Below are 27,198 nucleotides of genomic sequence, written 5' to 3'. Positions count from 1 at the left end.
AATATCTAGGGTGCAAATCTAAATAAATTTATATAAAGTTAAGACTTAGATAAATTATAAAAATATTAGGAAATGCCCAAATTAAAAAACTCAAAGTTTACTACCTTATATAATTTTTCTTATTTCACATTCTGATATCTTTAATCTTACAATTTATTAGTTCTATGACAAACTGGTAATTTCCCTTTAAGTGTATAATTTTTATGATTTGCTACATTCTAAAAATATAGTATGAAATCTTCCTCATTTTATAACGAAAATAAATATTAACATATATGCATAATGGTCTATTAGTAAATGCTTTCATATTTTTATCATTTTTTCATATTGTTATTTATATTTTTGATACAGTCAACATTCCTATGGTATAAATAAGGCAGGTATTAGAATTACTATTATATAGGAGAGGTAATGAAAGCCCTTGCAAATTAAGTGATTTGCTCAAGGACCTCCAACTTCTGTGTAGCAGAACGGAAACTCAAGGCTTCTGATCTTTGCAATTTTCCATAGCACATTTGTTCTGTATATTAGGATGCCTGTGTCTTACTTATCATTTCTTTTTTAAGAGACAGATTTCACTATGTTGCCCAGGCTGAATTCAAACTCCTATGCTCGAGCAATCCTCCTACCTCAGCTTCCCAAGGAGCTGGGACTACAGGCAAACACCATCATGCCCTTAGTTACCATTTCTGATGGGGGCTTAGTAAAAAATTATGCCCATGTGTTTCACAGAGGGTGTGCCAGTGGCAAGCTCTGCTTTGTGAGAAATAATGGGGAGAGAAGGTTCAAGTGTTTTGTCCTGAACAAAAAGGGTATCAGTTGTTTTATTCACAAAGTGAAAAGAGAGGAAAAAACTTGTCACTGGACTCCATGGCAACAGAAGCAAACTCTGATGATCCTTCCTATAAAGGCTAGAGGTTTCAAAGTTAAAAATAAAAAAAATATCAGTAGATTTTTTTACTCAAATGTCCCTGATGTTAAGGGTCTCTTGACAGGGTATTATTATACTTAGTTTTCCTGTTTTACAGAAGAACTTAAAACAAAAAAAAAAAGAGGCTTAAAAAAACAACAATTTTACTTTTGCGATAAATCTCTATGTAACTTAAAAAGGCAGCATTTAATGAACAAACATTATACAAAGCTATTTTTAAAAGCCATCTATGTTTATAAGATGGGTTTCTCTAAAATATAGAGAAATTAAATCTTGCTTTTTGGAATAGCTAATACATTCAACAAAGTAAAATACTCTTATAAAGAGCAGCTTTATAAAATCTATTAGAAACATTATTCTACCAAGACACTACAGAATCAAATCTTAGTAATCTTCAGGAAAGATGGCAACATTGATTCCTGGATTGTCATCATCATCATTTTCAAGTTCTTCATTATATTTTTCTGTAATAGATTTTCCATGTGCCTTTTCTGGGTTTCTTTTTTTCTTATGAGTATATAAAGGGTTATTTTTCTCTTTGATCTTGGGATGTGAATTACTAATAGCTTCTCTTTCCAAAGCATGCTGTAGACAGTTGTAAAACCTGTAAAGAAATAATAACCACTGTTATATCTGTGTTCCAAAACTGAATGACTGAAATACACCAGAATTTATAAATTATGTAAATTTGACAATGTCTCATATTGCCCTTATAAATACAAAATATATCAAAGAAATAGTATGCCTCTTACCTTTCTCATTATTTAGTTAGGAAAAGAAATGTGTTTTCAGTTCAAGAACAGTCCTGAAAATTGAATTGGAATCACCTCTTGACAATATCTAACCTACCTCAATTTCCATCCCAAATGTAGGGGTTAAATATAAGATGGTTAAAAAGAATGGAAATTATTATTCTTTATAAAAATACCATAAAATGTATTAGAGGCTCATTTTAGAGAATTGGGAAAATATATTAAGTTACAAATACAGATCACCTCCAAATAATAACTACTCTCAATATTTTTACTTCTTTCCAGTTTACTAATGTAGTCTGAATTAACATATTTATACATGCACAAATATACCTATTTTTACCCAGAATATTACATACAAAGTTTTACATTTTTCACATTTATTTAATATTTATTAAGAACATTTTCTATATCATCAAATGAACTACAAAATAATTATTTTTGATGGTAGTATAACACTATGTCATCTAGATTGGCCTTTATTTATTTTCAAATTTTCCCTAATAAAAACAACACGATAAACATTTTTAAAAATGATGTGATTTTTCATTTCTTTAGGATAAACACCTAGAAATGTAATCATATAGTTAAAGTGTATAAACATTTTAAAGCTCTTGATAAACACTGCCTGTTTTCCAGAATGGATGTTTAAAAAAATATGCTTCTAATTGAAGCACTTGAGAGAGACCATTCACCCACGCATTACGTATTACCATCAAAACACATGTACTTTGATGGGTAAAATGGCATCCCATTATTTTAATTTTTACTTCTTTGTTTGCAAGGGAAATTGAATGTTTTTCATTTGTTTATTAGCTATTTAAAATTTTCTAAAATGTAAATTGTTCTTTTCCCTTATTCATTTTTCTATTGGAGTTTTCATTTTAGCTAATTCCAATTAATTCCACTGAGTCTTGATTTCTTTATTTATAAAACTGCAGATTATTATTTGGTACCTAGTGGGATTGTCACAGTGTTACATATATGTAAGTACCTAGCACAGTGCCTGGCACAGAGTTAGTTCTCAGTAACAACCATTTTTAGAAATATAGACTTCATGACACCAAGGACCTTATATATTTGCCTCATTATATTCTCAACATGTAGTACAGTGCTTGCAAACTCAGTAAAAGTATGTTGAATAAATAGTAATAACTACTGAATAAAAAAAGTAACTATGGATGTATTTTCTGAGTTCCTAAATTAGAATGATATGGAAATTGAGAACTCCCTTGCCATTGTAGAGATCTCATCTTGTTTTTACATCTTATTATCTTGCGAGACTATGACAGGAAGTTTTTTACATCTATAGAATAGATTGCTATTTGAACCAATTTTCATCTTTCTTAATTGAATCAACAGGCTAACTTTCACTTGGAAAGGCTCTAAAACTCTAAAACCCCAAATATTCCACAGAACTCTAATGTACACACAACATGATTACTGCATATCCTGGCCATATTTCAAGAACTTATATACTTACCACTATATATCTTGATATCTGGTACTGTGCTTAGCATAAAATAGACGCTTAATAAATATTTCTTCAATGAATAAATCAATCAATCTCAAAGAGAGAGGCACAGTAAAAGGAAAAAGACTGACAAACATTGTCATATAACTTTTTGGGCCTTGTTCCATGGTAACCACCTTTTCATTTAATGCACCCTTTACATCCTTACTTGACTGGACTCCTGCTTCCTCACAGACACCATCTCCCCTCATTCCTTTCAAGTGGAGACTACTTATTCTTTCCATATCCTGTGACCACTGAGATGAGAGATGAGGTCAGAAATCAAATAGCTCATCAACACTTTGCCAGACTAAATTCCTTTGTTTGTCCTCATGTCATCTACCAATATTCTGTTTGGTACTTTACACTGATGAAAACTTCTACACTTCACTTGCTTGATTTTTCTTTCTAGTCACCTTAGGTAACTTTAGTGGCTGGTTTTCTTCCTATCTTCCCCAGAGCCTATTTAGAATGCCCTAGATTTATGTCTCCTAACATAAATCTGAGCATGCCACAAGATAGTATGGATCACCCTTATCTGATTGTAAGCTGCCTATGATACACAATCTCATCTTAAACCATTCTTTACCCACCCTGCACTTTAGGCTTAGGTAACCAAGTCTTTTTTCTGAATTATACTTTATTCCTAGAATATGAAAGATAAGATTAAATTGCTCTTTTATGATCACTGAGAATTAACAGCTTGTGAAAAATGTCTTGTCAATCACATAAAAAAGTAATTAAAGAGGAACAAATGCCCTACTTTACTGTTAAAAACCCTAAGAATTCAAAGCTACATTCTTAAGGTACTAAAAAACAACTGGTAAAATGAAACAAAGATCCTTTCTTGATGAAAGTCAAGAATAAAAACATCAAATACAAGTTTTCCCTTCCCTTTTTAGGGAATTTTAAAAGTCCTTTGAGAAACTGTCATAGTAAATGAGAAATTTGTTTTCCGATTATGTTCTCTCTCATACTATGACCCTTACACAGCATTCTAATGCCTGATTCTCTAAGTGTATTTTCTCAGCTCTCATAGGCAACAAAAAGAGCTCTGAGTATTAAAACAATGTATGCTCAGGCTACTGTTTTATCTCGACCTTGAAAAAAATAAAATTGTCTTCAGTTTTTCTACCTCTGTAGTCAAGATTATCATGCCATAGAACAACTTGTACTTAGTTCTGTTCATGAGATAGAACTTTTCAGGCCATCCCTGAGAAAATGAATTCTTGTTTTTAAAGGTTAGAGAATCACTTGCAATAAAAAGTTGGAATTTCTTTGACTTCTGAAGCAGGAGCATAGAATTGAAGGCATTGAGGTACAATTTCATACCCTTTCAGGAGTCCATCATTCACAAATATCAAAGAAAGCTATTCTGACATATTACATATTTGTATTTTAACTGATTAAGCTGTAGCATTTTAATTAAAAACATGTATGTGACAGGGCCGGTGCCAGGCACTGGAAACACAGGTAAGAGTTGTACTCTATGATCTGTGCCTTCTAGGAGCTCATGGTTTAATAGGAGCTGCAGAACTGTAAAGCCAAGCCACATTTAATATGCCAAGAAAAAGACAAGATAAATTAGGAGCACAGTGGGAGCACATTGCTCCAACTGAGATCATGACTTGCTCTTTGGAAAAAGATTCAATGCCTGGGCTGAACTGCAAGGAAGAATGAGAGCTGGCTATGTGATGAGGGAGGAATTAGGAGGGGAAAAAATGAAGGAGAGAGGATATCCAATTAGATACTATCAGAAAATAAAATACATGCTTTTACGTTATATTATTTACTTCTTTGATCTTAAATATATAGGGAAACGTCAGTGATTTATTTAGCTGCTTTAGTCCCATTTTTAGAAATGATAAGATTAGCAACTGTGGGGAGTCTAAGGCATCTGTTATTCTTTAGTCTTCCCTTTCCAATGTGTGGCCATGTCCAGTGCATATTCGGTACTGTCACTCCTGCTCATCTTGTTACTCAGGGTCCTGTTATTTCTTTCCTAGCTTGTGTAGCAAGGGCCTCCTCCTGCTCATCCCATCTCTGAGCCATTTTACACATCTTCCAGAATAATCACCCTAATGCTTTGAAGGCTTAAAAGTAGCACTATTTATTTAAAATGCCAGTCAACTAAATTTAGCAAACATTTATGAACCATTACTATCACGCCAGACACTCAGAATATAAGGATGAATAAAAAACTGTCTCTGCCTTTGGGAACTCCAATATAATATGTTAACTTTCAAGCTCCTTTATCTTTAATGATTAATTCAATAAATAATTATTGGGCTTCTACTATGTGTTATATGGATAACAGATATTTCTAGTGCATATGTATATGTGAGTTAGGTTGGGAGAAAAAATAGAATAGTAGTTACCAGGGACTGGACGTATAGAGAATGGGGAGTTATTGTTTAATGGGTACACAGTTTTAGTTTGGGATGACGAAAAGTTTTAGAGATGGATAGTGGTGATAGTTGCATAATAGTGTGAACGTACTTTAATGCCACTTGTTAAAATGGTAAATTTCATGTTATGTGTATTTTACCACCATAAAAAAAGTGAAGAAAAAAAAAAAAGAAAATCAACCAGTGGAAGTAGTTCCAATTACTTTTTCTTTCAAATTTGCTTCATTATTATCAACAATACATAAATATGTTCAGCCCTTTTATTCTACATTTTGTTTAAAATTTTATTGTTGGTGAAAAAAAGAGTATGGCTAATTTTACTCTACTCACAGCCAAATGGTGGTTTCATCTAACTTATGTCCTGGCCTCTTATTAAAAGATACAAAGATAGCCTCCTTTTATAGTTAGTAAATAGGTCTCCAAACTTCATATTTTTCAAATGGAAATCATTATGCATGGAATTATTTAATGGTGTCTGGTGTTAGTCCCTGTCTCTTCCAGTCTCCAGATCAGCTGGCCGTGTCTTGTACAGACCTCCAAACAATAGTTACCCAACTGTCCCTGTTAAATCAGCCTCTTCTCACTAAGCGGGCTTGAAAATTGTTTTTCATAAACAAAACCTTTTTTCTATTAAAAACATTTTGCCTTTGATTTTTAAGTTTCCAGAATACATCTTGTTGTTGAAATGTTACTCATTAGGATTTTTTGAGTTTTAAAAATTCTCTTACTACAGATACTTGAATTGTGAAACTCTGGTCCCATGACAAACCAATTTTAGTACTCAATGCCTGATTGCATAACTCATCATCCCCAGTGTTTATTTTTTCTCTTTTCAATCTCAGAAGAGTAACTCTTTCTTTGCATTTGGTTGAAGGTACAGCTGTTCCCAAAGGAGCTCCCTGATTTGTTCACACTTTCTGAATTCACAAGCAATCTTCTAATCAGTATCTTAAGACATTTTTTACTCTTCTTTAATTTTTCCCTGATTTTATATGATGAGCATGGCTCTTGATGGCAGCATGCACATTATAATCTCAAAACATATTTTTGAGTCAATGGATTTAAAGCATAATTTGATTGTATAGTTGGTGAACGTGGCTCAATTACCTTCACCAGGTGTACAGCTAGTTGATCTTGAGTTATATTTATAAGCTTGTTAAAATTCAAGTAAGGAAACTGAGAAAACTGATTGGCTACCTCCTATGTTTTAGCAAACAGTCTCACTGGATTTCTATCTAACAAACATAGTAAACTTTTAGAATGGTATCAATAAGTACCTACATATAGTTCAAACTTTGAAGTCTGATGGAGTGGCTAGGTGCTCATTAGTTGCTTACTTGAAATTATTACTTTATTTATAATACTTGCTCAAAGCATTTTGTGCCCAGGTTTTTGTGGTCAGTTTTTCTCTACTACATTTGACTAGAAAATTATGCTCTAATACCTTAAGACATCCATTGTATGTAATGAATTAACTCTGTAATGTATCTAAATGGTACACATTATATACTATCATTGGGAGAATTAAGAAAATAGCCACTCAAATAACTTTGGGAATTCTATGGTTCAAAAGAAGAATTCTGTGGTTCAAATGTTAGTTGAGAAAGCCTGGATAGTATTGATATGATTATAGGTTTACTCTCCATGAATCAAAGAAGGAGGAGAGGGCTATCCTATCCTGAGAGTCTATGATATGACAGGGTCAGGGCCAGTCATTTTTCAGGGCCAGTCATATATTCTATCTAATGAATATATGAATCTAATCATTATTCTTTAAGATAGGTATTTCCCTCAAGTTAGAGATAAGAAAAATAAAGCTAAGAGAGGTGAGCAACTTGGTTGAACCAGGTTGAGTAACTAGGTAGAAATAGGATTTAGACCCAGTTCTGCCTTTGGAGCCTAGTTCTACCTCTTTCCACCATGCTATACTGCTACCATGGGCAGTTCCGGCCTTGGCTGTTTCAAAAACGGTTTTAAGTATTAAAGAATTTTTAAACAGGCAAGTTAAGAAATAGGATTCCTTTTCACCTTTATGATCATGATTCAGAGTATAATGTGAAGAATGGCTTAGCAGAGAGACATACTAGAAGCCTCCTACTAGGAGATTAGCTAATGAGGCTAGGGTAATGGAAAGTAACAGTTAAGGATGGAAAGAGAATGATTGAAAAGATACTTAGGCAGTGGTTGATACTTGGCTGTGAGGTGGCCAAGGGGGTAGAGAGAAGGAAAAAAGGAAATTATAAATGACACCAAATTAGCCATTACTCCTTGAATAACTCAGAACTGTATATTTTGTTGATGGTAGGTCAGTGGTGTTATCTTCATAAACTCTGTTCTTGGGTAAAAGTTGAAAAAGAAAGTAATATAAGAGTTTCATTTGCCAGGAAGTGAAGTCTAAGGACAAGAGAACTATAAAGATGTGAACTGATAGTCACACCTTCCTACTTTGAACATTATGGCAATTCTAGATCTAATCATGACAAGAGTTGGCATTGAACTAGCCTAGCCAAAGGTGTAAAGCATTTATCAGACAAAGGAGACTCTAGGTAATCTCTGGTAGGTCAGACCTAGGGGCGGTATGTACTCTTCCCTGGCTGCCTTCCACTGATCAGTTATGGTTCCTGTGGCTCCTGGGATCCTTCCTGAACAATTATGTTTCTCTCCTTTATGCCTGTTTCTGGTGGTCACATGTCCCATTGCCCCCCTATTCCTCCCCCTATGCTCCATTTATGCCCATCCCAGGCTGGCCTACTCTCATGTATTACTTTGATCATCTTTTTATTATCCATGATAAGGAACAAGTTGATAAGCAGTTGGCATTATGAACTGAAGATAGTATGTATTAATATTTTCAAGGATGATCTAGGCATGTAAGAATAAACTAGAAATATCCAATTAATATACCTTCCAATTCTTTTCTTGTTTTCCTCCATTTTTTGATTTGCCACATTTAACAGGAAGTCAATATATTCCTCTGTCACCATCAGTTTTCCCTTATGGCTTAATGGAACTTCTAAGCCATGAGTACTTCGGACAGCCTACAAGGAAAAAACAATTTAGACATGAAGGCTTATATAATAGAGACACTGAAAATAACTGAAGAAAAGTGCCAGGCAGGGCTGTGTTTGAACACAGTTTAGTTCCATTACAGCATTTAAAGTTTATGTTTTGATATAATTTAACTGGACACAATTGAATCAAAAGAGATTAAATAGATTTTCCCATCACATATAGTCATTTCTAAAGAAAGGCATTCTATACACTGTTTTTCAGAGAAGCAGATAATATCAAAGAATCCAATAACTTTTAACAATTTCAATCTTGCTATAGCTTAGAAAGCTTTAATACACAATTTAAAGAAAATAAATAAATGAAACCTCAACAGAAACCTCAAGGGAAAATCAAAAGAAACTGGATGCCAAAGAGTCCCTTCATGTTGCTTGAGCCAAGTATGGTCATAAGAGTAAACCATGCCCCCCCCCCCCCAGTCACACACAGTGGCTGCTTCTCAATGCTTCAGGGTTGACAAACTTAGCAACCCTGTTGATGAAATAGTCAACATGTTCCAAGTAGATCCAACCAAACTGGACAGAGGTTAAGAACAATAAAAACTCTACAAAAACTACTATGAGGAATAAAAATTCATTCAATAAACCTTTACTGAGCATCTGTAATGTTTTAGGCCCCCTGTAAGGTGTAAAGATACAGAATAAATGTAACGTGGTCCCTGACTTTAAGAGCTCACACTTCAGAATGAGAAATACACAGGTGAACAAAAAATTACAACACGATATAGGTGTTAGAAGAAACACACATATACAAAATACTAAGAAAATGTGTCAGAAGAACAACTAACTGAGTCTGAAGAGTTTCAATTGGGAAAGGAAGCATTTGAGTTGAGATTTTAAAAGACAAGTGTGAGTTCACCAAACATAAAAACAGGGAGGGGAGCATTCTGGCCAGAGGAATAACTTATCTACAGGCATGGAGACATGAAAGAGCATGATACATTTGGGAAACAACTAATAGTTCTATTTGGCTGGTCTATGAGTATGCAAGTGGGAGATGAACATATATGAGTAGATACAGAATAATATGGGATAAAGCCTTGAATATAAGAATATTTGTAGACTCTGATTTTTTAAAGGGGGATTCTGACAGTATTGGTTGGAGGGACTCAAAAAGAAGACCTCCAGCAGGAACCCAGTCAGAAGACAATTGTAAAGACTGAGCTGAGGGAGGATGACAGCTGAAGTTGGGGCAGTGGCAGAGGGTCTGGGGTAGAGGCAGGTATGAGAAGTGAAAGGCAGAAAGACGGGACCTGTAAGAAAGTGAATATGGAAGACAAAGGAGAGGAAGGTGAAAGAATGGCTCTCTTCCCACTTGGGCTACCAGATAGAGTATGGAGTAAGACGGGAGTACAAACCAGCATGACGGGCTTTGACTTTCTATTTGACATGCTTTACAGGTGTCTTCTTTCATAATCCACCTCAATTTGGGAAATAGGCTATTTGTTAAAAATAGAAAATAGGAGAGTTCAGGGAGCTAGAATAGAGGGTAATCTGAAATAGTTCAAAAACATACAATACATGTTATGCCAAACAGTACAAATACTACAAGAGATCCGAATAGGACATCAATAACTAGGAGTTAGTTTGTCCAGAACTTAGAAAGAATGTGGGACTTATGAAGGGCCTAAAAGATCATTTAGTCCTGGGGTTATCGAATTTTTTCTGTAAAAGGACAGATAAATATTTTTGACTTTGCTGGCCATACAGTATCTGTCACAACTACTCAATTTTGCCATTGTCTCACAAAGGCAACCATAGACAATAATTAATCGAATAAGTGTAGGGGATCTGGTCTAGTGTGGGCTGGACTTGGCTCTAGGACAGTAGTTTGCTGGACCCCTGATATGGCTGAGAAAATTCAGACCCTAAGGGATTTAAGGAGCTTGCCCAAGTTTATACAGCACAGCTGTGATCCAGCCAGCATCATCACAGAGGACTTTAGACTCCCTTTTTGTGACTCTTTCCACTACATCATGGTGCTTATTAAATTGGGCCTTGACTAATTAGGGTGAGGAGGGCACAGAGTCGAGAATCAGGTTAAAAGTAAGTAGGAAAGAGAATTATAAAATAAGACGGCAAAGGTAAATCCAAACTCTGGACTTTGCCTTGCAGGAAAGATTAAGTCACTGAAGGTTTTTGAGTAAGGGGATGGCAGGAAGCCTTGAGTAGGGAGACACTAAAGCAGGAGTCTAATTTGAAGTCTAATTAGGTTATTCAATAACTCTAGATCACTTCACACTCAAAGAACTGTTTTTTGCCAAAAGGTATCTTACCAACATAGTCTTTCCTCTCTTTCCCACCGTTATGCCAGAGTTCCTGAAACCGGAATCTACTGCCACCGAATGCTGTAAGAAAATACAACTTACATATTGATACTCTGCTAATCAGATCATCTGTTTAGCTCCACAAACTGCAGAAACATACATAAAGACAAACCTATTAAGGTTTTTGGCTCGCCAACATGGATTACGTTAAAAGGAGCTTTGATCAAATTCCTACTAGAAATACTGAAATATTAACTAAGGAAGTGTCACTGAGAAAGAGTAAAACTAGAATTCAATAATGAACAGAAATATTTGGCAAGTCATTATTTCCATAAAGCAGAATATAACAAAAAAAGTCATTCTGGTAACTATGCTATATGAAAGTAAACAAAACAAACAAAATCTCTTCTTTAAATGAGTGAAATGTTTTTTCTAAATAAGAACAAAGATTATTTCAGTGTCTTTTCTATCTCTAAAAAAAAAAACTCTCTTGAAATAATATGAGAAAAGCATATAAAGCACAAACATTCTGATCTTATTGGAGTGACTTTGTTATTTGTTTTATCAGCCTCTAAATGTCAGAGAGCTCTGGGGACCAGATGTGGGTCCCTTTTTTTCTCTAGCTCAGTAGTTCTTAAGCAGGAATAATTTTGAGCCTCAGGAGCCATTTGGCAATGTCTGCGGACATTTTTGATTGTCAGGTTTCACAAGTGGGGGGTAGAGTAGGGGGTACCTCTAGCAAATAATGGGGAGAGGCCAGGGATGCTGCCTAAACATCCTTCAGTGCGCAGGACAGCCCCTGCACAAAGAATTATTTGGCCCAAAATGTCAACAGTGCTGAGGTTAAGAAACCTTGCTCTAAGTACATGCTCTTCTTTTGAGATTCTATCCAGTTCCCTGGTTTAAATACCACATATATGTTGATGAATTCCATTTCCAGTTCAGACCTCTACCCTGAAATTGACTCTATATAAACTGATTCTTTTACAAATCTATTTCTCTCAGATCCAGTGCTTCTAATTTCAGTAAATGATACCACCACCCATCCAACTGCCCAAACTTGATGCTTTCTATTCCTTCATCCCTACACCCAGTTCCTATTGATTTTACTTCCAAAATATACCTCAAATTCAACTAGCTCTTGCCATATCCACTACCCACTCTAGTTCAAATCTCTATCACTTCTCTCCTTGACTTCTGGAGGAGTCTCCCAATTAGTCAGCTTTCACTCTTGCCCCTTCCAAATCATTCTTATAGATCAGCCAGGGAAAGACTCCAAAATCTTAACCATGACTTACAATGTTCTATTTGACCTGGCCCCTGCCTTCTTCAATAACCTCAACTGGCTTCTCTTCTGTTTTTTGAATACTCCAAACCTTTCCTGCATCAATTTTTCTTTTACTATTCTTCTGCCTGGATTGCTCTTTCCAAGTCTGGTTTCTTGTCATTCATCTTGTTTCCATTGAATGCTATCTCCTCAAAAGGGCCTGCCCTAATCGCCCTCTTTAAATGCACCCCTCTCCTGACACTCTAGCAGAGTGCCCTGCTTATCTCCTTCACAGCACTTCTCACAATGAGAAATTTTGCTTGTCTACCTACTTATTGTCTGTTTCCCTCCCTTAGAATAAAAAATACTCTCTTTAGGGGAGGGATATTATCTGTGTTTGTCTACGTTTCCCTAATACCTAGCATATTTGCTTGGCACACTCAAAAACAGTTATGAATGAGTTTCTCAGTTTCTCTAATTTCACTGCAATTAGCTCCCTGAAATGTTAAACTTCCATGGAGACTTTGGCCCACAGATGAGCATGGCTGAGCTAAATCAGGATTAGCATGGAGAACAAGACAAGGGTATAGAAATAGGAGAGAGTTAAAGGTTTCAGCAGCCTCAGTAATGTGATATGGTATAATGAGAGACTAAAATAAGGTTAGATCAAAGTTCAGGGTTGAAGCAGGGACCAAAGCTGGGAACCACTGAATTCTTAAACACCATGTTTTGAAGGATATCTCTAAATCCTTGTGTTCCTTGGGCCCTCTCCCCTTTCCCTTTTGTACTTTACTCACATGGGATTTAATCTAGGCTCATGGTTTTAAATACTAATTGTGTAATGGTGTCTCCTCAATGTTTATCTTCAGTCCAGAGAGCTCCCCTGAGTTTCAGACTTCTGCCCAATGCCTATATGAAATTTTCATTTAGGTGTTACTATGGACTGAATTGTGTGTACAGGACTTCAAAAGTCACATGCTGACATTCTAAACCCCAATGTCACTATATTTGGAGATGGGGCCTTCAAGGTGGTAATTAAAGTTAAATGAGGTCATAAGGGTAGGACCCTAAAACAACAGGATTGGTGTCCTTATAAGAAGTGGAAGAGACACAGGTGATGTGCATACACAGAGGAAAAGGCATGAGAGGAAACAGGCAGAAGGTGTCTGTCTATAAGCCAAGGACAGAGGCCTCAGGAGAAACCAACCCCGCTGGCACCTAGATCTTGGACTTCCCACCTCCAGAATCAGTAAAAAATAAATTTCTGCTGTTTAAGCCATACAGTTTGTGGTATTTTGTTATGGTAACCCTAGCAGACTAAAACAGGTGTATTAAAGACATTTCACACTTAACATGTGACTCAAATTCTTGATTTCCATCCCTTCAACTTTGGTACTCACCATCTGAGTGACGGATACTACCAGACATCCAGGGTCTCAAGCCAGACCTAAGGAGTTATCCTTAATTTCTTTTTCCCCTCCTACCTTTGGCTGTCCTTCCCCAGTCAACCTTATAAGGTTGATTGAAATGCTAAAATATATTTGAATCTATTCCCTTCTCACCTTCAGTGCAATCACATTAGGCAAAGCCACTACCATTTCCTAGTTAGATCACTGCCAACTACTCCTAACTGATCTTCCACCTACTGCACTCCTGTCACTATGCTGGAGCAGAACTGTGTTTTTCAGAGCGCAAACCTATGAAGCTACCCTTTGCTTATAACCATCCCTTCAATACCTTCTCCTTGCACTCAGAAAGCAATCCAAATCTTTATCCTACAAGGCCCTAACTGATCTGGCCCCAGCCTCCCTCTCTCACCTTTTCTCTTTCCACTCTTCACTCTAGATCAGTGGTCCATATCTTTTTGGCACCAGGGACCAGCTTCATGGAAGACAATCCTTCCACGGACAGGCAGGGGGTAGGATCCCGGGATGACCCAAGTGCACCATATTCATTGTGCAGTCAATCCTCTCCGCCAATGACAATCTGTACTTGCAGCCGCTCCCCAGCGCCTGCACCACCGCCCCAGTTGCACCCAAATCATCAGGCACCAGACTCTCACACGCAGCATGCAACCTAGATCCCTCGCATGCGCAGTCCACAGTAGGGTCCATGCTTCTATGAGAGTCCAATGCCACTGCTCCTCAGACAGGAGGCGAAGCCCACACAGTGATGCAAACACAGATGAAGCCTTGCTTGCCCGCCCCCCAACAGGCCACCAACTGGCACTGGTCTGCAGCCATGGGTGGGGACCACGGCTATAGATTCCCTGCTCTTCTTTCCATTCTGTGAATACATCAAGTCTCTTTCTTCCATCAGAAACTCTGTATATACTTTTCTATCTGCCTGGAATGTTCATTTTCCCAGTTACACACCCAGCACTTTCTGTTCCTTTAACTTTTAGCTTATGGAAACCTCTTCAGAGAAGTCTGTCCTAAAGTGGGCTACCCTTCACACTATTCTATCAGCCTGTTTTATTCTTTTCTAGAACATTTTGCAACTTGAGGTTATTTTCTTTATTTGCCTGTTCACTTGTTTGTCCTTGCTCTCTCTCAAACCATGAGAGAAACACCAAGATAGTCTCTAATCTTGTTCATCACTGTACCCTAGTACCTGACACTTTGGGACTCAATGCATTTTTATTGAACAAATGCTTATAATGCAATTTAATTTGATATATAAACATATAAAAGGTATACAAATGAACAAGGCAACAGAGAATTAAGACTAAAAAGATGATTAGCTAATACTCATTTAAATGATGAGAAAAATGAAGTATTCTTTAAAACACTTAATTTTACATGTAGTTCCATGGTATTTTTTCTAAAAGCTCAGCAAGAAAAAACAGAATACTCAAGTAAAATTTATAAATAGAAAAGTTAAGAAAGAAAACTGGAACCACAATTTGGGAGTTGTACTTTGCTAATAATACTTATTAGCAAAATACTTACTAGTACTTAGTACTCCTTTTTCCTAATACTAAAAATAAATAGAGTAATCTATTTATTTAAGTAATTAAGTACAAACTAGTTGAATAAACTAATATATCATTAATTTTAATAGGTTGAAAGCTTAAAATCAAGTCTACCCACATACCTATAAATTCAGGTATAATTACAAAATTTTACCAGTATCTGTGCATCCTGCAACTGTCGACACTGCACATGAAGAACAAATGGTTCAAATTTCAAAACTGCATCACCATTTGCTTTCTTCAGAGCCACAATCTAAATAAACAAAGTGATAATATCAGATACAACTGTAAGATCCTGTCCTTTGGAGACCCTTTACCACATACATAACTTCAGTTTTTCTTAGAAACTTTCAGACTCTGCAATAACTTTCCCCTCTGCTTTCTTGGCCCTCTTTTCACCCAGAACTTATTAATTTTCTTGTTTTCTTAAAAGACTCCGATTTCCACTTCTCCCATAAACGTTCTATATCATTTTTTCCAACTATAATTGTACCATGAAAAAATTAACTAATACTCTATTTAATTCCGTAACAGACTTTTCATTAAGGGATGTGGTATATAAAAACTATACTAGGAGGACTGTTTAAATTCTTTGTCGTTAGACTGAAATAGAGACACGTGTAATGTGACAGAAGGGTCCGAGTGCAGCCTGACATCTTGTTTCCAGGAAGGCTCCTGTCCCGAGCACCAGTGCTTACCAGGAGCCCTGGAAAGCTCAGAAATCACACTGCATGCAAAGAGTTCAAAGCACACCAGAATATTCCCATTCCCTCTGTGTTGGGCACACATTAACTTTCCTTGGAACTGCTTAGCCATGTGTGAGTCCTTGAGCATGTCTCCAGCTTTCTGTATTTCATACCCCATGGAGCAATGGTTGGGGTCCTTCTATTGCAGAACAAAGTGGGGTGCATGCAGCCACACTGCCCTTGTCAGCTGCAGAATGGACCTGAACCATGGGGACTGACACATTGCAAAGGGCCGGATCTTGTGTATAGTCTCCCTCCTCTTGCTGTAAATAAACATTACACTACTTGAGCCTAGTGTGCATATTATCTGTTCTTAGCAACCTTGAGTCATGTACTGGTTTCTTCCCTGAATGGCACTTACCTGTCTTTTGACCTTGGCTGAACTCATGTTATATAGTTTATTCTGTAGCAGTCTGACCACCTAGTGAAACGTGTCTGAGCTAGAATTTATACAAGACAGTTATTATTTCTGTCTGCCCAGCATCCCTGGGCAGCATCCTCCCTCCTTCACACCATCTGATACTGGCAGGACTATTAATCGTGATGCTGTCACTCATCACTCTCCCTATCAGAATATCAGAGGTGCCAAGTGCCTATCTATATTTGATCACAAATATTACCCCATTCCAATGGCAAAAATAATTGACCTAAGAAGGATAGTACCTAAGCCAAGCAGGACAACTCAGAGTCCTTCTCTAGGACTGATGAATGAATCTTCGGAAAAGGAAATCTTTTCCTGCTGGGGTTGCTGGCAGCTATCATTCCTGCCACAAAGAAGATCATCTGTAGCAGAAAATAGGAGCAAACTGCAGAGATCCAGTACCCAAAGATGGAGATAGAGTGAGTACTCTGAAGACAACATTTGAGCACCTGAATCAGCAATGCCTGATTCTAGCTCCACCCTGTCCTTTCTAAATGAACTGTCATTTCTGCTTAAGACAGAATTGAATTTCTACATTCACTAGGGAGGAAAAGTCCCTGGCTAATACAAACTTGCATGAATTCCATCTAAATGCTTTAATTTAGGAAACTAAATCGCCCAGCACAGATATGAAGATTTTCAAGAAGCAATCCAGGTAAGTAATGTGTAATTTATTTACATCAGTAAAGCTGGTAACACATAGATAGTGCTAATCCCCTTCTCCTTTTATAATTTGTTCCAGGTTACAGGGTTATCAAATGCAGAATTGAAATTCAAAATTTGGATCCAGTATGTGCCCAACGTCCATGAACTTTCTGCTATGTCCAAGAAGATGTGTTTTGTTGAGCAGCAGTAAGTAATGTTTATATACATATTTATATTTCCACACTTTTATCTCCTACAACCCAAAAAGCCACAGTAATGAAAACTCTCTAGGTTTTATAATCTTCAGCCATTTTAATTATTCATATAAATCACCTTGAATTTTCTGTTCTTTTCATATGTGCTGAAAGTAACTGTGAATTTAAAAGTTTATTTCTAAATTTATATATAAAAACTTACCACATCATCTTTTACACAAGGTTTGTGTGTAACCAGTAGCCAGCAACAGTTTTGTTTCTGAACCTCAAAACCATTTATACCCTAAAATAACAAATAACATAATTCAATTTAATCATATAATATTTACAAAAATAATATGTAAATGTACAGCATATTGTGGGCTTTCTTTAATAATATCAAAGTGTGATTTTAAGTATTACTGAAAACAATTCAATGTTTTTGGGTAAAGTTAACCCAAAACAAAAATGAATCCAAATAACTTGAGATAGAAAACAAATGGTGTGAAAGGTAAAGGTACTTAAATATTTTCTGAAATATGGTCATGATTTTGTGAGAAGGGATTACTATAAGTGGTAATAGTAGCAGCACTGAAGTTGTTCTCTAGCAGTTTTATTTGGCTAGCACATTATTAAAAAAAAACAATTCTAATTTCTTTTGTAGGACAGCACTTCCCCAATCCCACACAAGATCTACCACTCTTTATTGCTACCTGTGTTCTTTACTCCTTTAAAATAATACCTCTCTCTTCCCTATGGGCATAAATTTGTGACCTCTGGATAAGACTTTATGCAGTCCTAAAGGGTGGAGTGAGGACTAAAAGATCAAAGTTTCAAGAAAGCAAACATTTTAGCATTGACTTAAACTGGACAAGTGTTGATTTGCAAAGTTTGATTAAGTACTTTGGGTATACACAGAGTACCATCAAGGACACTGGAAATAGGATGCAGGAAACCACATGGACAGAAATCACTATACTTCTATAAAGTAATTATTTATACAGTGGGTCCAAAGGAGACTCTGCTGCTGTCTTGCTTTAAAGCCAGGAAAAGCTGTGCATGTCCTGAATAACTTGTGTTTTTATTATAAGACTTTGAGGACATATATCTGATCTTGGGCTGGCTGCTCTAAATCTCAAAGCCAAATGTGTAGCCCACCTCTAACAAGTTTATGGGATCTAATAATATGGTTTGGGAACTAATGCCATCAATAACTTCATCATATCTATATTCCCTTTCTCCAGATTTTCCCACTTTTTATTTTTTCCTGTGTTGCCTTTTTGTAGGTTGCTCCAAGTCCATACCGAAATTAAGGCAGAGTAAAAATAAATACAAGGTATAAGATAATAAGTACAATGGAAAGTGGTTCAGAGAAAGTCCTAACCCAGTTCAGAAGTAGTCATTACTTCCAAGTGGGTAGTATGTGCTTATGTGCATGGGTTTGTGTTCAGGTGGGAGAGGAGAGCTTGGGGAATCCTGTCTCAGATAGGCAGAGATGGAGGAAACATTTCAGGGTGAAAAAATACATGAGCAAAACCAAGTAAATACAAGATGAAAAAGAGAATAGTTCAGTTTTGGTAACTAGCTAAAGATGAAGAGAAGTATTGCAAAAGAGGGTTGAAAAGTATACTAGAGTAGGGGTTTGGATTTTCTGATGTAGAAAAATGTTTAATGAAAGGTTTCAGTATAGGTAAGTGACAAAAATTTAGAAAGATGAGTCTGTTAACAGTGTGTAACATGGTTTGGAGACAAGAGATTGGTAATTAAGTGACCAATTAGGAAACCGCTGCAAAAATCCAGGTGAGATATGGTAGTGGAAATGGGGCAAGCGAGAGTGTGTGGGCAAAGGTGCCAGTATTCAGAGGGTAATGTAAGCAATAACAAAATGAACAGGCCCTGCAAATGATCAGTCGATAATGGACTTAAACAACGATCCTAGGAATGTGCTGTCTTTCCATGCTCTGAATCCAATACTATTACTAAAATCAATACTCAGCCAACATTTAGAGCACACTTAACATGGGCCATTTAACACTAACGATGTTAAATGTTTCAAATAAATTATCCCATTTCATCCACACAAAATCTTTATGAAGCAGATACTCTTTATTATCCTCAGTTCATGGAACAGGAAGGGGCTGAGTTTAGATAACTATCCTAAGTTCACATAACCAATAATGCTGATAACTGATTTTAAACCTAGTAGTATTACTCCAAAGTCTGAGGGCTTGACCATGATATCATCATACTAGAGTAGCCCCCCTTATGCTCATGGGATATGGTCCAAGACCCCCCAATGGACACTTGAAACTTTGGATGTACTAATTTCTTTTTCCTTCTTCACAATTTCATGTATAGAAGATTCGTTCTTACTGTATATCTTAGCAACCTCAGCACATAATTTCTTTGTGTTTCCTTATTAAGTCAAGAACTTTCACCTTTTCATTTAAAGGAATCACTATATGGCTTCTCTTTGTCATACTCGAATTGCCAGCTTACTACTCTTGCAATTTGGGGCTATTATTTGGTAAAATAAAGGTTACTTGAACCCAAATACTGTGATACCTTGACAGTAGGTCTGACATCTGACATGGCTACTAAGTGACAAAGGGGTAGAGGGAGTGTAGACAGCCTGGATACTCAAGACAAACGGATGATTCATGTCCAGGGCCAGAAGGAGCAGGATAGCACTAGATTTTATCACGTTACTCAGAATGTTGCATAATTTAAAACTTATGAATTGTTTATTTCTGGAACTTCCCATATAACATTTTCATACTGCTGTTTGTTTGACCTTGGGTAACTGAAACTAGGAAAAAAGGGGTACTGCTTGTACGGATGCTCCTCAACTTATGATGGGGCCACATGCAGACAAATTCATCGTAAGTCGAAAATACCATCTCAAAATGCACGTATTACCCCGATAAACCCATCATAAAGTTGAAAAATCATAAGCCTAGCCAGCATAGTTACATACTATTGTACTTACCACTATGTAAAAGCTACCAGAGCTGTAATAATGGTGTGGTCCACTAGGAGGCAGTGAACTCCTTAGCACCAGTGATGTTCAATCAAGCAATCACAATGATTTGGTAGACACGCTAGGGTAGAAAATCTTTAACTTCCCTTAGTCATAAAATCCGATTGTCTAACCCTTGCCACACAAGGTAGTTCTCAGGCCAGCAGTCTCAACATGACGTGGGGACATGTTTGAAATACAAAGTCAGGCCCCACTCTAGACCTGCAGAATCAGAATCTAAAACATTGTAAAATATCCCCAGGTGAACAGACAGGTTAAACTTTTAGAAACACCAGTTTCATTCCGCCTCTAAATTTCATATATATCGAAACAGACCACCCACTAGAGTGGACAAATGGGCTGTACTGGGTACTGCACTGAGTGGGCACACGGATCTTAAAGTTTGGACTAGAGGGAGGCGCTGGAAGTGCATAAAGGGGTCTCACCCCGTCTAGGAGGAGGATGCGGCCAGCGCAGGAGCTGGTGGTGAAAAACTGTTCTTGCGCGTTCAGGACCTGCACAAGCTCTACCACATCCTCGTCCACACTGCCCTTCCGGCTTAGGTCCGCTTTGCTCAGACTCTGCGCCTTCCATCTCCCGAACTCTGCGCTGCGATCCATAGATGAGGGATTTAGGGTCTGCATTCTCTACCTTCACGTCAGCCTCGCTTCTCCCTGGGGGCAGCCATGTTGGAGCGGGCGGCGGCCGAAGAGGCCCAAACTTGCTCGTCGTTCCGAGCTCGAGAGATAATCGTGCCCCCTCTTAGGGGCGGGGAGAGGCGCGAGGGCGAGGCGGAGCCTGCTAAAGTTGGAGGCTGCCTAGCTAGCTGGTCGCCTGGGGAATCTTAAGGAGTTCTTGCAAATTTTGCTTCCCGTTCCAAAGCACGGTAAGTGGTTTTAAAAGAGCTCCTTAGTTGTTCGGGGAGCGAATCTCCCCGCTGCTCTTCCAAGTGGAACCGAGCTTGGTGTGGGCTGCACTCCTTTCCTGCCCACAACCGGCGCGTAAGGAGTTCGCGACCGCAGCCGTTGCCCTCTGGGGGCTGCAGTTCCCTTCTGTAAAACACCTGGAGAATTTCACCTGTTGGTCCTCGGCTCCTAGTCCTGGTTTCCAGTGGGATCTGCGCTTGGGCCCGTGGGCACCCCCCGCCCGCCACCCGCTAGGTTTTCCCCGCGGCCAGCGCTCCAGACTGCCGGGCCTGTCCACGGCCCAGCTGAGGGAGATTTCTCCCCTTAGGTTCCTGCACCTGCAGGTGTCTCAGACTCTTTCCGCCCGGCCTTCCTCCAGGTTCGCCATCACGGTAGTAGTCTTATTTTTGGAGAGAAATGTATAGTTTTGTTGACCCTGTGGCCCCCAATCTAGAAAATGAAAAAAAAAAACAAAAAAAAAACAACAACCAAAAATTACAAAAGACCCTGTTAACATATCAGTGGGTGTTTACAGAGTTTCTAGAGGAGACTCAGTTACTAAGGCTAAAGTTTGGACAACTTGTCCACAGCTAAGGGAAAATGAATGTGCACTGAGATTCAGACCAGGGAAGTAACCTGACAAGGCCACACAGGCAGGAAAAGGCTTCTCTTTGCCCACTTATACATTTTTTTCTTTTTTTGCATACCCAGGTTAATAAGAATAAACCATATGCTTACATGAGTCATTCTTGATTAACAGCAGCACATTTTGTAATGATTGATTCTCTTGCCAAGTTTTCATTAAAAGATTTTGTTTTTGCCAGAAATTCTTAATTAATTTTGCTTATGCTCTTATAATGTGCTTTTGCCCTGGCTCTGTGAATTGATCCGTTCATTCTATGTTAAAATATACTTCTAACATTTTCTCCATCCCTTTAATTTTCATTTAAATCAAATGGACTCAGGCATACCCTGGGAAAGAGATAGATGACCGAGGAAGAATTTTAGATTTTGTATTTCTTGGATTTATAAAGTATAGTTTATAATATTTCGCCAGTATTTCAGAGATAAAAGGTAAAACCAAAAATTAACCCAACATACTCTAAATAATTTTTAAAAGTTTTATATATGATATAAACGTTTTAAGGTAGAAAGGCTTGTTTAAAGCACAGTTTAATTAAAACATACAAGCAATGGACAGGCCTACCTTGTCCTTTGTGAGACCACAAATGATTTAGTCTGAATATCATTGAGCTTACTGTTATAATAGGCTTGCTGTGAAGGACTCTGCCTCTGTTGTTGCAGCTAATCTCCAGAAGGATCCTATGCTAGGGAGTGCCATCCCCATTTTATAGATAAGAAAAGTATTAATTTTCCATCCAAGTTGCTACAAAAGAAAAAAAAAAGAAAAGTATTTTCCTAATAGAATCATGTTCTTCTTTGTAGTTCTACTACATTCTTTGACTTATGGGCATTTGAGAAATTTCAAACTCTTAGCAGATGCTTTTATCATAAAATATATGATTCTACCTGCAGGTTAGTTCGATTTTACATTTCTAGCCCAATCTGTCTCACTGTCATTATTATAAAGTTTATTTCTAAGAAAGTAAGGGTTCTCTCTGCCAGCATTTCGAAGGATGAAATAAAAAGGATTGTGCAGTAAATTTAAACATTTTTTTAAAAAAAATCAACTAACAACATTGAAGTATATGATCTGGGCTCTAGCTTAGCTTCTGTGTGACCCTTAATTGCATGTGATGTTTTAAGATGGATGGTAATTTTATTTTTTACTTCTGCATAAAATAACAGTTTTAATAACTGTTGCTTTTTACCTGGTGTGAAAGTGAAGGTGAAAGACTCATGGTTTTTAGAAGAAATCAGGTATTACAGGGGTTTAAGAATTATATATATATATATTTATTTTTTTTTTGAGACAGAGTCTCACTTTGTTGCTCAGGCTAGAGTGAGTGCCGTGGCGTCAGCCTAGCTCACAGCAACCTCAAACTCCTAAGCTCAAGCAATCCTGCTGCCTCAGCCTCCCAGGAAGCTGGGACTAAAGGCATGCACCACTATGCCAGGCTAATTTTTTCTATATATATTAGTTGGCCAATTAATTTCTTTCTATTTATAGTAGAGACGAGGTCTCGCTCTTGCTCAGGTTGGTCTCGAACTCCTGACCTCAATCAATCCGCCTCCGCCTCCCAGAGTGCTAGGATTACAGGCGTGAGCCACCATGCCAGGCCTAAGAATTATCTTAATTGCTATTAGTATGCCACATTATTTTATTCTTTTTATAATTCCCTTTGACATAGCACTTGGTGTTGTGAAACAGATGATGATCCTGTGGGTAGTTGAGTTCAAAGGTCATAAGTGCAGATTGGAGCCTTATCAATCAGAATGGGAAAGCTCAGTGGGAAATAAGATCAACAGCATCAAAGTAGAAGATAGTGCTGTCAAGGTCATGCCCCTTCTCTTTACCAGTTGGGTAGTAAAATGTGGTAGAACTGGTAAGGCAAGTGGTCTTCCAAATCCAGTATTAAAGTTGAGACTCCTTCATTCTCCCAACTTAGTCAATGCCAAGCTGTAGGGGAAAAATATATGTGTTAGATATAGGATACAGGATACAGATCCTATTTTAGAATAATTTTGCTTTTATTATTGCTCCAGTTTTTTGAAGATTATAGTGATGTCTATTGGTGGAAAGATAGGTGCCAGTGTTTGAAAGAAAGAAATAAGTAGGAAATAAGTAGATATTGAAAATGGAAAAAGAGCTAAACATCTTACACTGTGTGTGTGTGAGAGTGAGAACTGGGGGTGGGAGGGGTGGGGAATTTTTTCTTTGCCCTTTATGTACTCTGGGTTTGGCCCAGTGCCTCAGATACAGTTAATGTTCAGAAAATACATATTGAATGAATAACAACCAATGTTTGGTGTTAATGTTTTGTTTAAATGATTATCTGGACTGATTTCTTTCAGGGTTATAGAAGATGGTTATAGAATTATAGAATGAAATATATTTTTATGAATAAGAAATTGAAAAGAAGAACAGAAGGGAAGAAATAATGCTGTCTACTACATACAGTTGCCAAGTTCTGTGCTTAATGTTTGCCGTGCCTCCAGTAACTCTGAGTGAGAGCCCAGTTGTCAGATGAGGAAACAGGCTCTAAAATTGACTGCCTTGCCCAAGATTATGTGATAGAGCTGGTATTCATAGCTAGAGCTGTCATACTCCAAAGCCCACACTCTTTCCATAACACCATGGTGAAAACAAACAGGAAAAAAGCAAAAAGCTGTGTTCTTATTTCCACCATGGAAACCTCTGATCTGGGCAACTTTTTCTTTTTCAATTTTCTTTATACTTGTACTTTCTCGTCTAAGAAATTCCCAGCTTGGGTAAAGACCTGAATAGAAGTACAGTGCTGGATAGGACTGGGCTGCCTTTTCCTGGTCTGTCACTCTGACAGACAGATCATCTCCCCCTCAGAGACTGCCTACCTGTTGGTTTATGCCCTCACCTGCTTCTGCCCCCTTTTGTTTTCCTGAGCACTACCCTTCTGGATGTATCATTGCTAAAACAACCTTTGGAATTGTCACTTTCTTCTTTGTGCTAGGCACTGTATTCAATCATTTTAATGTTAAGAGTTTTAAAATGACATAAACTTTTGATTAATTATATCAAGAACTTTCCATTGATAACACTACCAAAATGCTTTTGATTTCTCCCCTGTAAATTGAATGACATTTTATAGCTGGTATGGGCTGTGTTCTGGGTAGTCCTGTGCTAAGCTCTGATACAGTAAAAGCTTGAATTCTTTTATCTCCAGTGCTGATTTCTGAAACTCTATATGTTTAAAGTGCTCATGGTTGAGGAAGATGTTTTACATGGTGGCAATGTAACGATATTTGATTTGGTTAATTTCAATAAATTATAGTAACTTACAAATAAAATTATGGGGATATAGTCAAAACCCTCTTATTAAATATTTACAGGTACAAAAGCCTTTCCAAAGTTGTATAATTTTATATACAAATGTTCTTTGCCCTTTTTTAGAGTTTATTTTAACTCTTGGGTTTTCTCTTCAGTTTAATATTAACCGTGGTAGGACAGAAAGTCTAACTGAGCCCTTCTAATTGATAAAAGATTGCATACTGAGCAGTGTTTTCAGTTTTTAATGTTGTTCTCCTTTTATTAAAATGAATGAACTGCATAAAGCCAAGTGTTTCAACATCGATAAGCCCAAAACTTAATGCTGAAAGGAAAAAGCAAATTACAGAATTAAGTACAGTATAATCCAACGTAAATAAAGTTTGAACGTATACAAAACAATAGCACATATTGTTTACTGATGTGTACACATGTAGTAGTGATATAAAATGCTTGGGAATGATGAACACTGCATTTGTGGTTATAGTCACCTCTTAAAAGGGTGGGCCAGAAATGAGTTTGGGCATGGGTGGAAGAGGCTTCAATTAAATCTAGAAAGTTTTAGATTTTTATAGTGTTAAGATTTATTAAAACTATGTGTCAGGTAAATATGTTTATATTTCTCTATACTTGGAATATGTTTGGAATATTTCATAATCTAACAAAAGGAGATCTTTTCATCTAATGTTAGTAAAAATTAGCTTCTAAAATTTCCAAGATGTTGCAACCCAAGCTTACACAAAAGAAAACCTTAGATACGGTACCATGCTATGTCTGTCCAGATGTTTTTGTTTCCATGTTTGATTCCCTTGTTGAAGGCACTGAATCCCTATAGGATGTAGTTTGAAGTATGAAAGGTCCTTAAACATGAAATGCAGTCAGTAGTAAGCTCATTATTTAAATTGTTATTTGAAAAATTATTTGATCTGCTTCCTCCAGGAGTAAAAACATACTAATAGCCTGGATATATGACAATACATTACTTTTTTTTTTTTTCTTAGTTTCTAGATCACCGTGATGACTCCACAGAAGTTGATGAGAGCTGTTAGAGTTTTTCAATTTGGTGGACCAGAAGTGCTGAAACTCCAGTCAGATGTTGCAGTACCCATTCCAAAAGACTCTGAGGTGGAAATAATTTACTTTACTTAGGCCATAATTACACCGAGAGTGAGTCTTTCACACATCATTAATGTTCCAAATAAATAGACTCACAATGATTTTTAAAGACATTGAATTAGGGCAAAATTTACAGTATTTATTTGTATGAATTATGACAAATAACATAAATCTGATAATTAGTGAAGTAAACATATGAAAAGCAATACCCTCTGGTTATAAGGAAATTTTTGAAGTAGAGAATCATCTATGTAGTGCAATAATTGGATTTTTCTGAATGGAGTCATAGTCATTTTTAATAAGTTACTCTATTATAAACTTTCAGGATTTTTATTTTGTGCATGGTGGGAAAGCAAATTTCTGCATTCATACTTTTTTATGTATGAGAATTTAAGTATAGAGTTTAATCATCTCCAATAACTTTAACAATATACTTTTGATTTAAAATTATGCATTTTTATTTACTGTACCTTCTATGGCTCCCAAGTCTAATTTCCTTAGCAAGCATTATGAGAGTTTTTACAATTTGGCTATAACCTATCTTTACAGATTTATTTCTTATCACTTCTTCTCAGTATAGAGATATAGTGCTGTAAAAACATCAAACCTTATCCATTTTTCCCCAAGAGGCCCTTTCATTCCTCTGTCTTTGTACATACTATTTCTTTTACCTGAAATATCCCTTTTCTCCCATTCCTAAAGAATTATTACTCATCTTTTAAAGCCTAGCTCCAATACCACTTGTAAGGCCTTCCCTTACTCTTGTACCAGAGGTAATCATTGTGTATTAATTAAGATAAAGTCAGCACCAGTAATAGATGTAACCTTAAAATCACAATGCTTCAACAATAGAAAATTATTTCTCATTCACTAAATTCAAAACTTCTAAAATGTTGGTAGGTAGCTGTCCTTCAGCAGTGACTTAGCCATGCATCATGTGGCTCTACTACCTTCAACCCCTGTCTTCCAAGGTCTCCATGAAAGAGGAAAAGCACGATGTGGATTTCCTAGGAAGGTTTCTATGGGCCAGGCCTGCAAGTGGCTGCC

The 27,198-nt window shown here is 37.0% G+C and overlaps 2 protein-coding genes across 4 annotated transcripts in view; one reads left to right on the top strand and one right to left on the bottom strand.

Moving 5' to 3' along the window:
• Positions 1-1,092: 1,092 nt before the first annotated feature.
• On the bottom strand, positions 1,093-20,939 carry TYW3 (tRNA-yW synthesizing protein 3 homolog). 2 transcript variants are annotated; one of them, XM_012787647.3, is made up of 6 exons: positions 20,652-20,939; positions 17,410-17,490; positions 15,335-15,433; positions 10,949-11,020; positions 8,509-8,642; positions 1,093-1,535 (listed from the first exon to the last, which is right to left on the bottom strand). In XM_012787647.3, exons 1-6 carry the CDS (start codon positions 20,847-20,849, stop codon positions 1,316-1,318), a joined length of 804 nt encoding a protein of 267 aa, XP_012643101.2. In that variant the 5' UTR covers positions 20,850-20,939; the 3' UTR covers positions 1,093-1,315. The 2 variants fall into 2 exon arrangements, with proteins under 2 accessions (XP_012643101.2, XP_075855510.1); XM_075999395.1 differs by lacking the exon at positions 15,335-15,433.
• Positions 20,940-20,956: 17 nt separating this feature from the next.
• The window catches only part of CRYZ (crystallin zeta), a 31,098-nt gene continuing 24,856 nt past the window's right edge, over positions 20,957-27,198 (top strand). Inside the window, exons 1-2 of one of the 2 annotated variants that reach the window (XM_075999387.1) lie at positions 20,957-21,091; positions 26,037-26,160. In XM_075999387.1, the coding sequence (XP_075855502.1) occupies positions 26,053-26,160 (108 nt within the window). In that variant the 5' untranslated portion in view covers positions 20,957-21,091; positions 26,037-26,052. Of the gene's footprint in view, positions 21,092-26,036; positions 26,161-27,198 lie in introns of those variants that run through there. The other variant, XM_075999390.1, reaches the window with a different exon arrangement.

This window comes from Microcebus murinus, chromosome 2, assembly GCF_040939455.1.
Source record: "Microcebus murinus isolate Inina chromosome 2, M.murinus_Inina_mat1.0, whole genome shotgun sequence".
Lineage (NCBI taxonomy): Eukaryota > Metazoa > Chordata > Mammalia > Primates > Cheirogaleidae > Microcebus > Microcebus murinus.
The sequence above is the reverse complement of the archived record's forward strand: the minus strand, read 5'-3'. Positions and strand labels throughout refer to the sequence as shown.

What these genes read in the sequence shown, in the direction of transcription:
- TYW3 (XM_012787647.3), bottom strand. Translation starts at nt 20,849, where the DNA reads ATGCAGACCCTAAATCCCTCATCTATGGATCGCAGCGCAGAGTTCGGG. An exon ending in AGAGAGGAAAGACTATGTTG is followed by an intron (nt 8,643 to 10,948) that starts GTAAGATACCTT and finishes TTTTCCTTGTAG; the next exon opens with GCTGTCCGAAGTACTCATGG. An exon ending in AACAAGAAAAGAATTGGAAG is followed by an intron (nt 1,536 to 8,508) that starts GTATATTAATTG and finishes ATTTCTTTACAG; the next exon opens with GTTTTACAACTGTCTACAGC.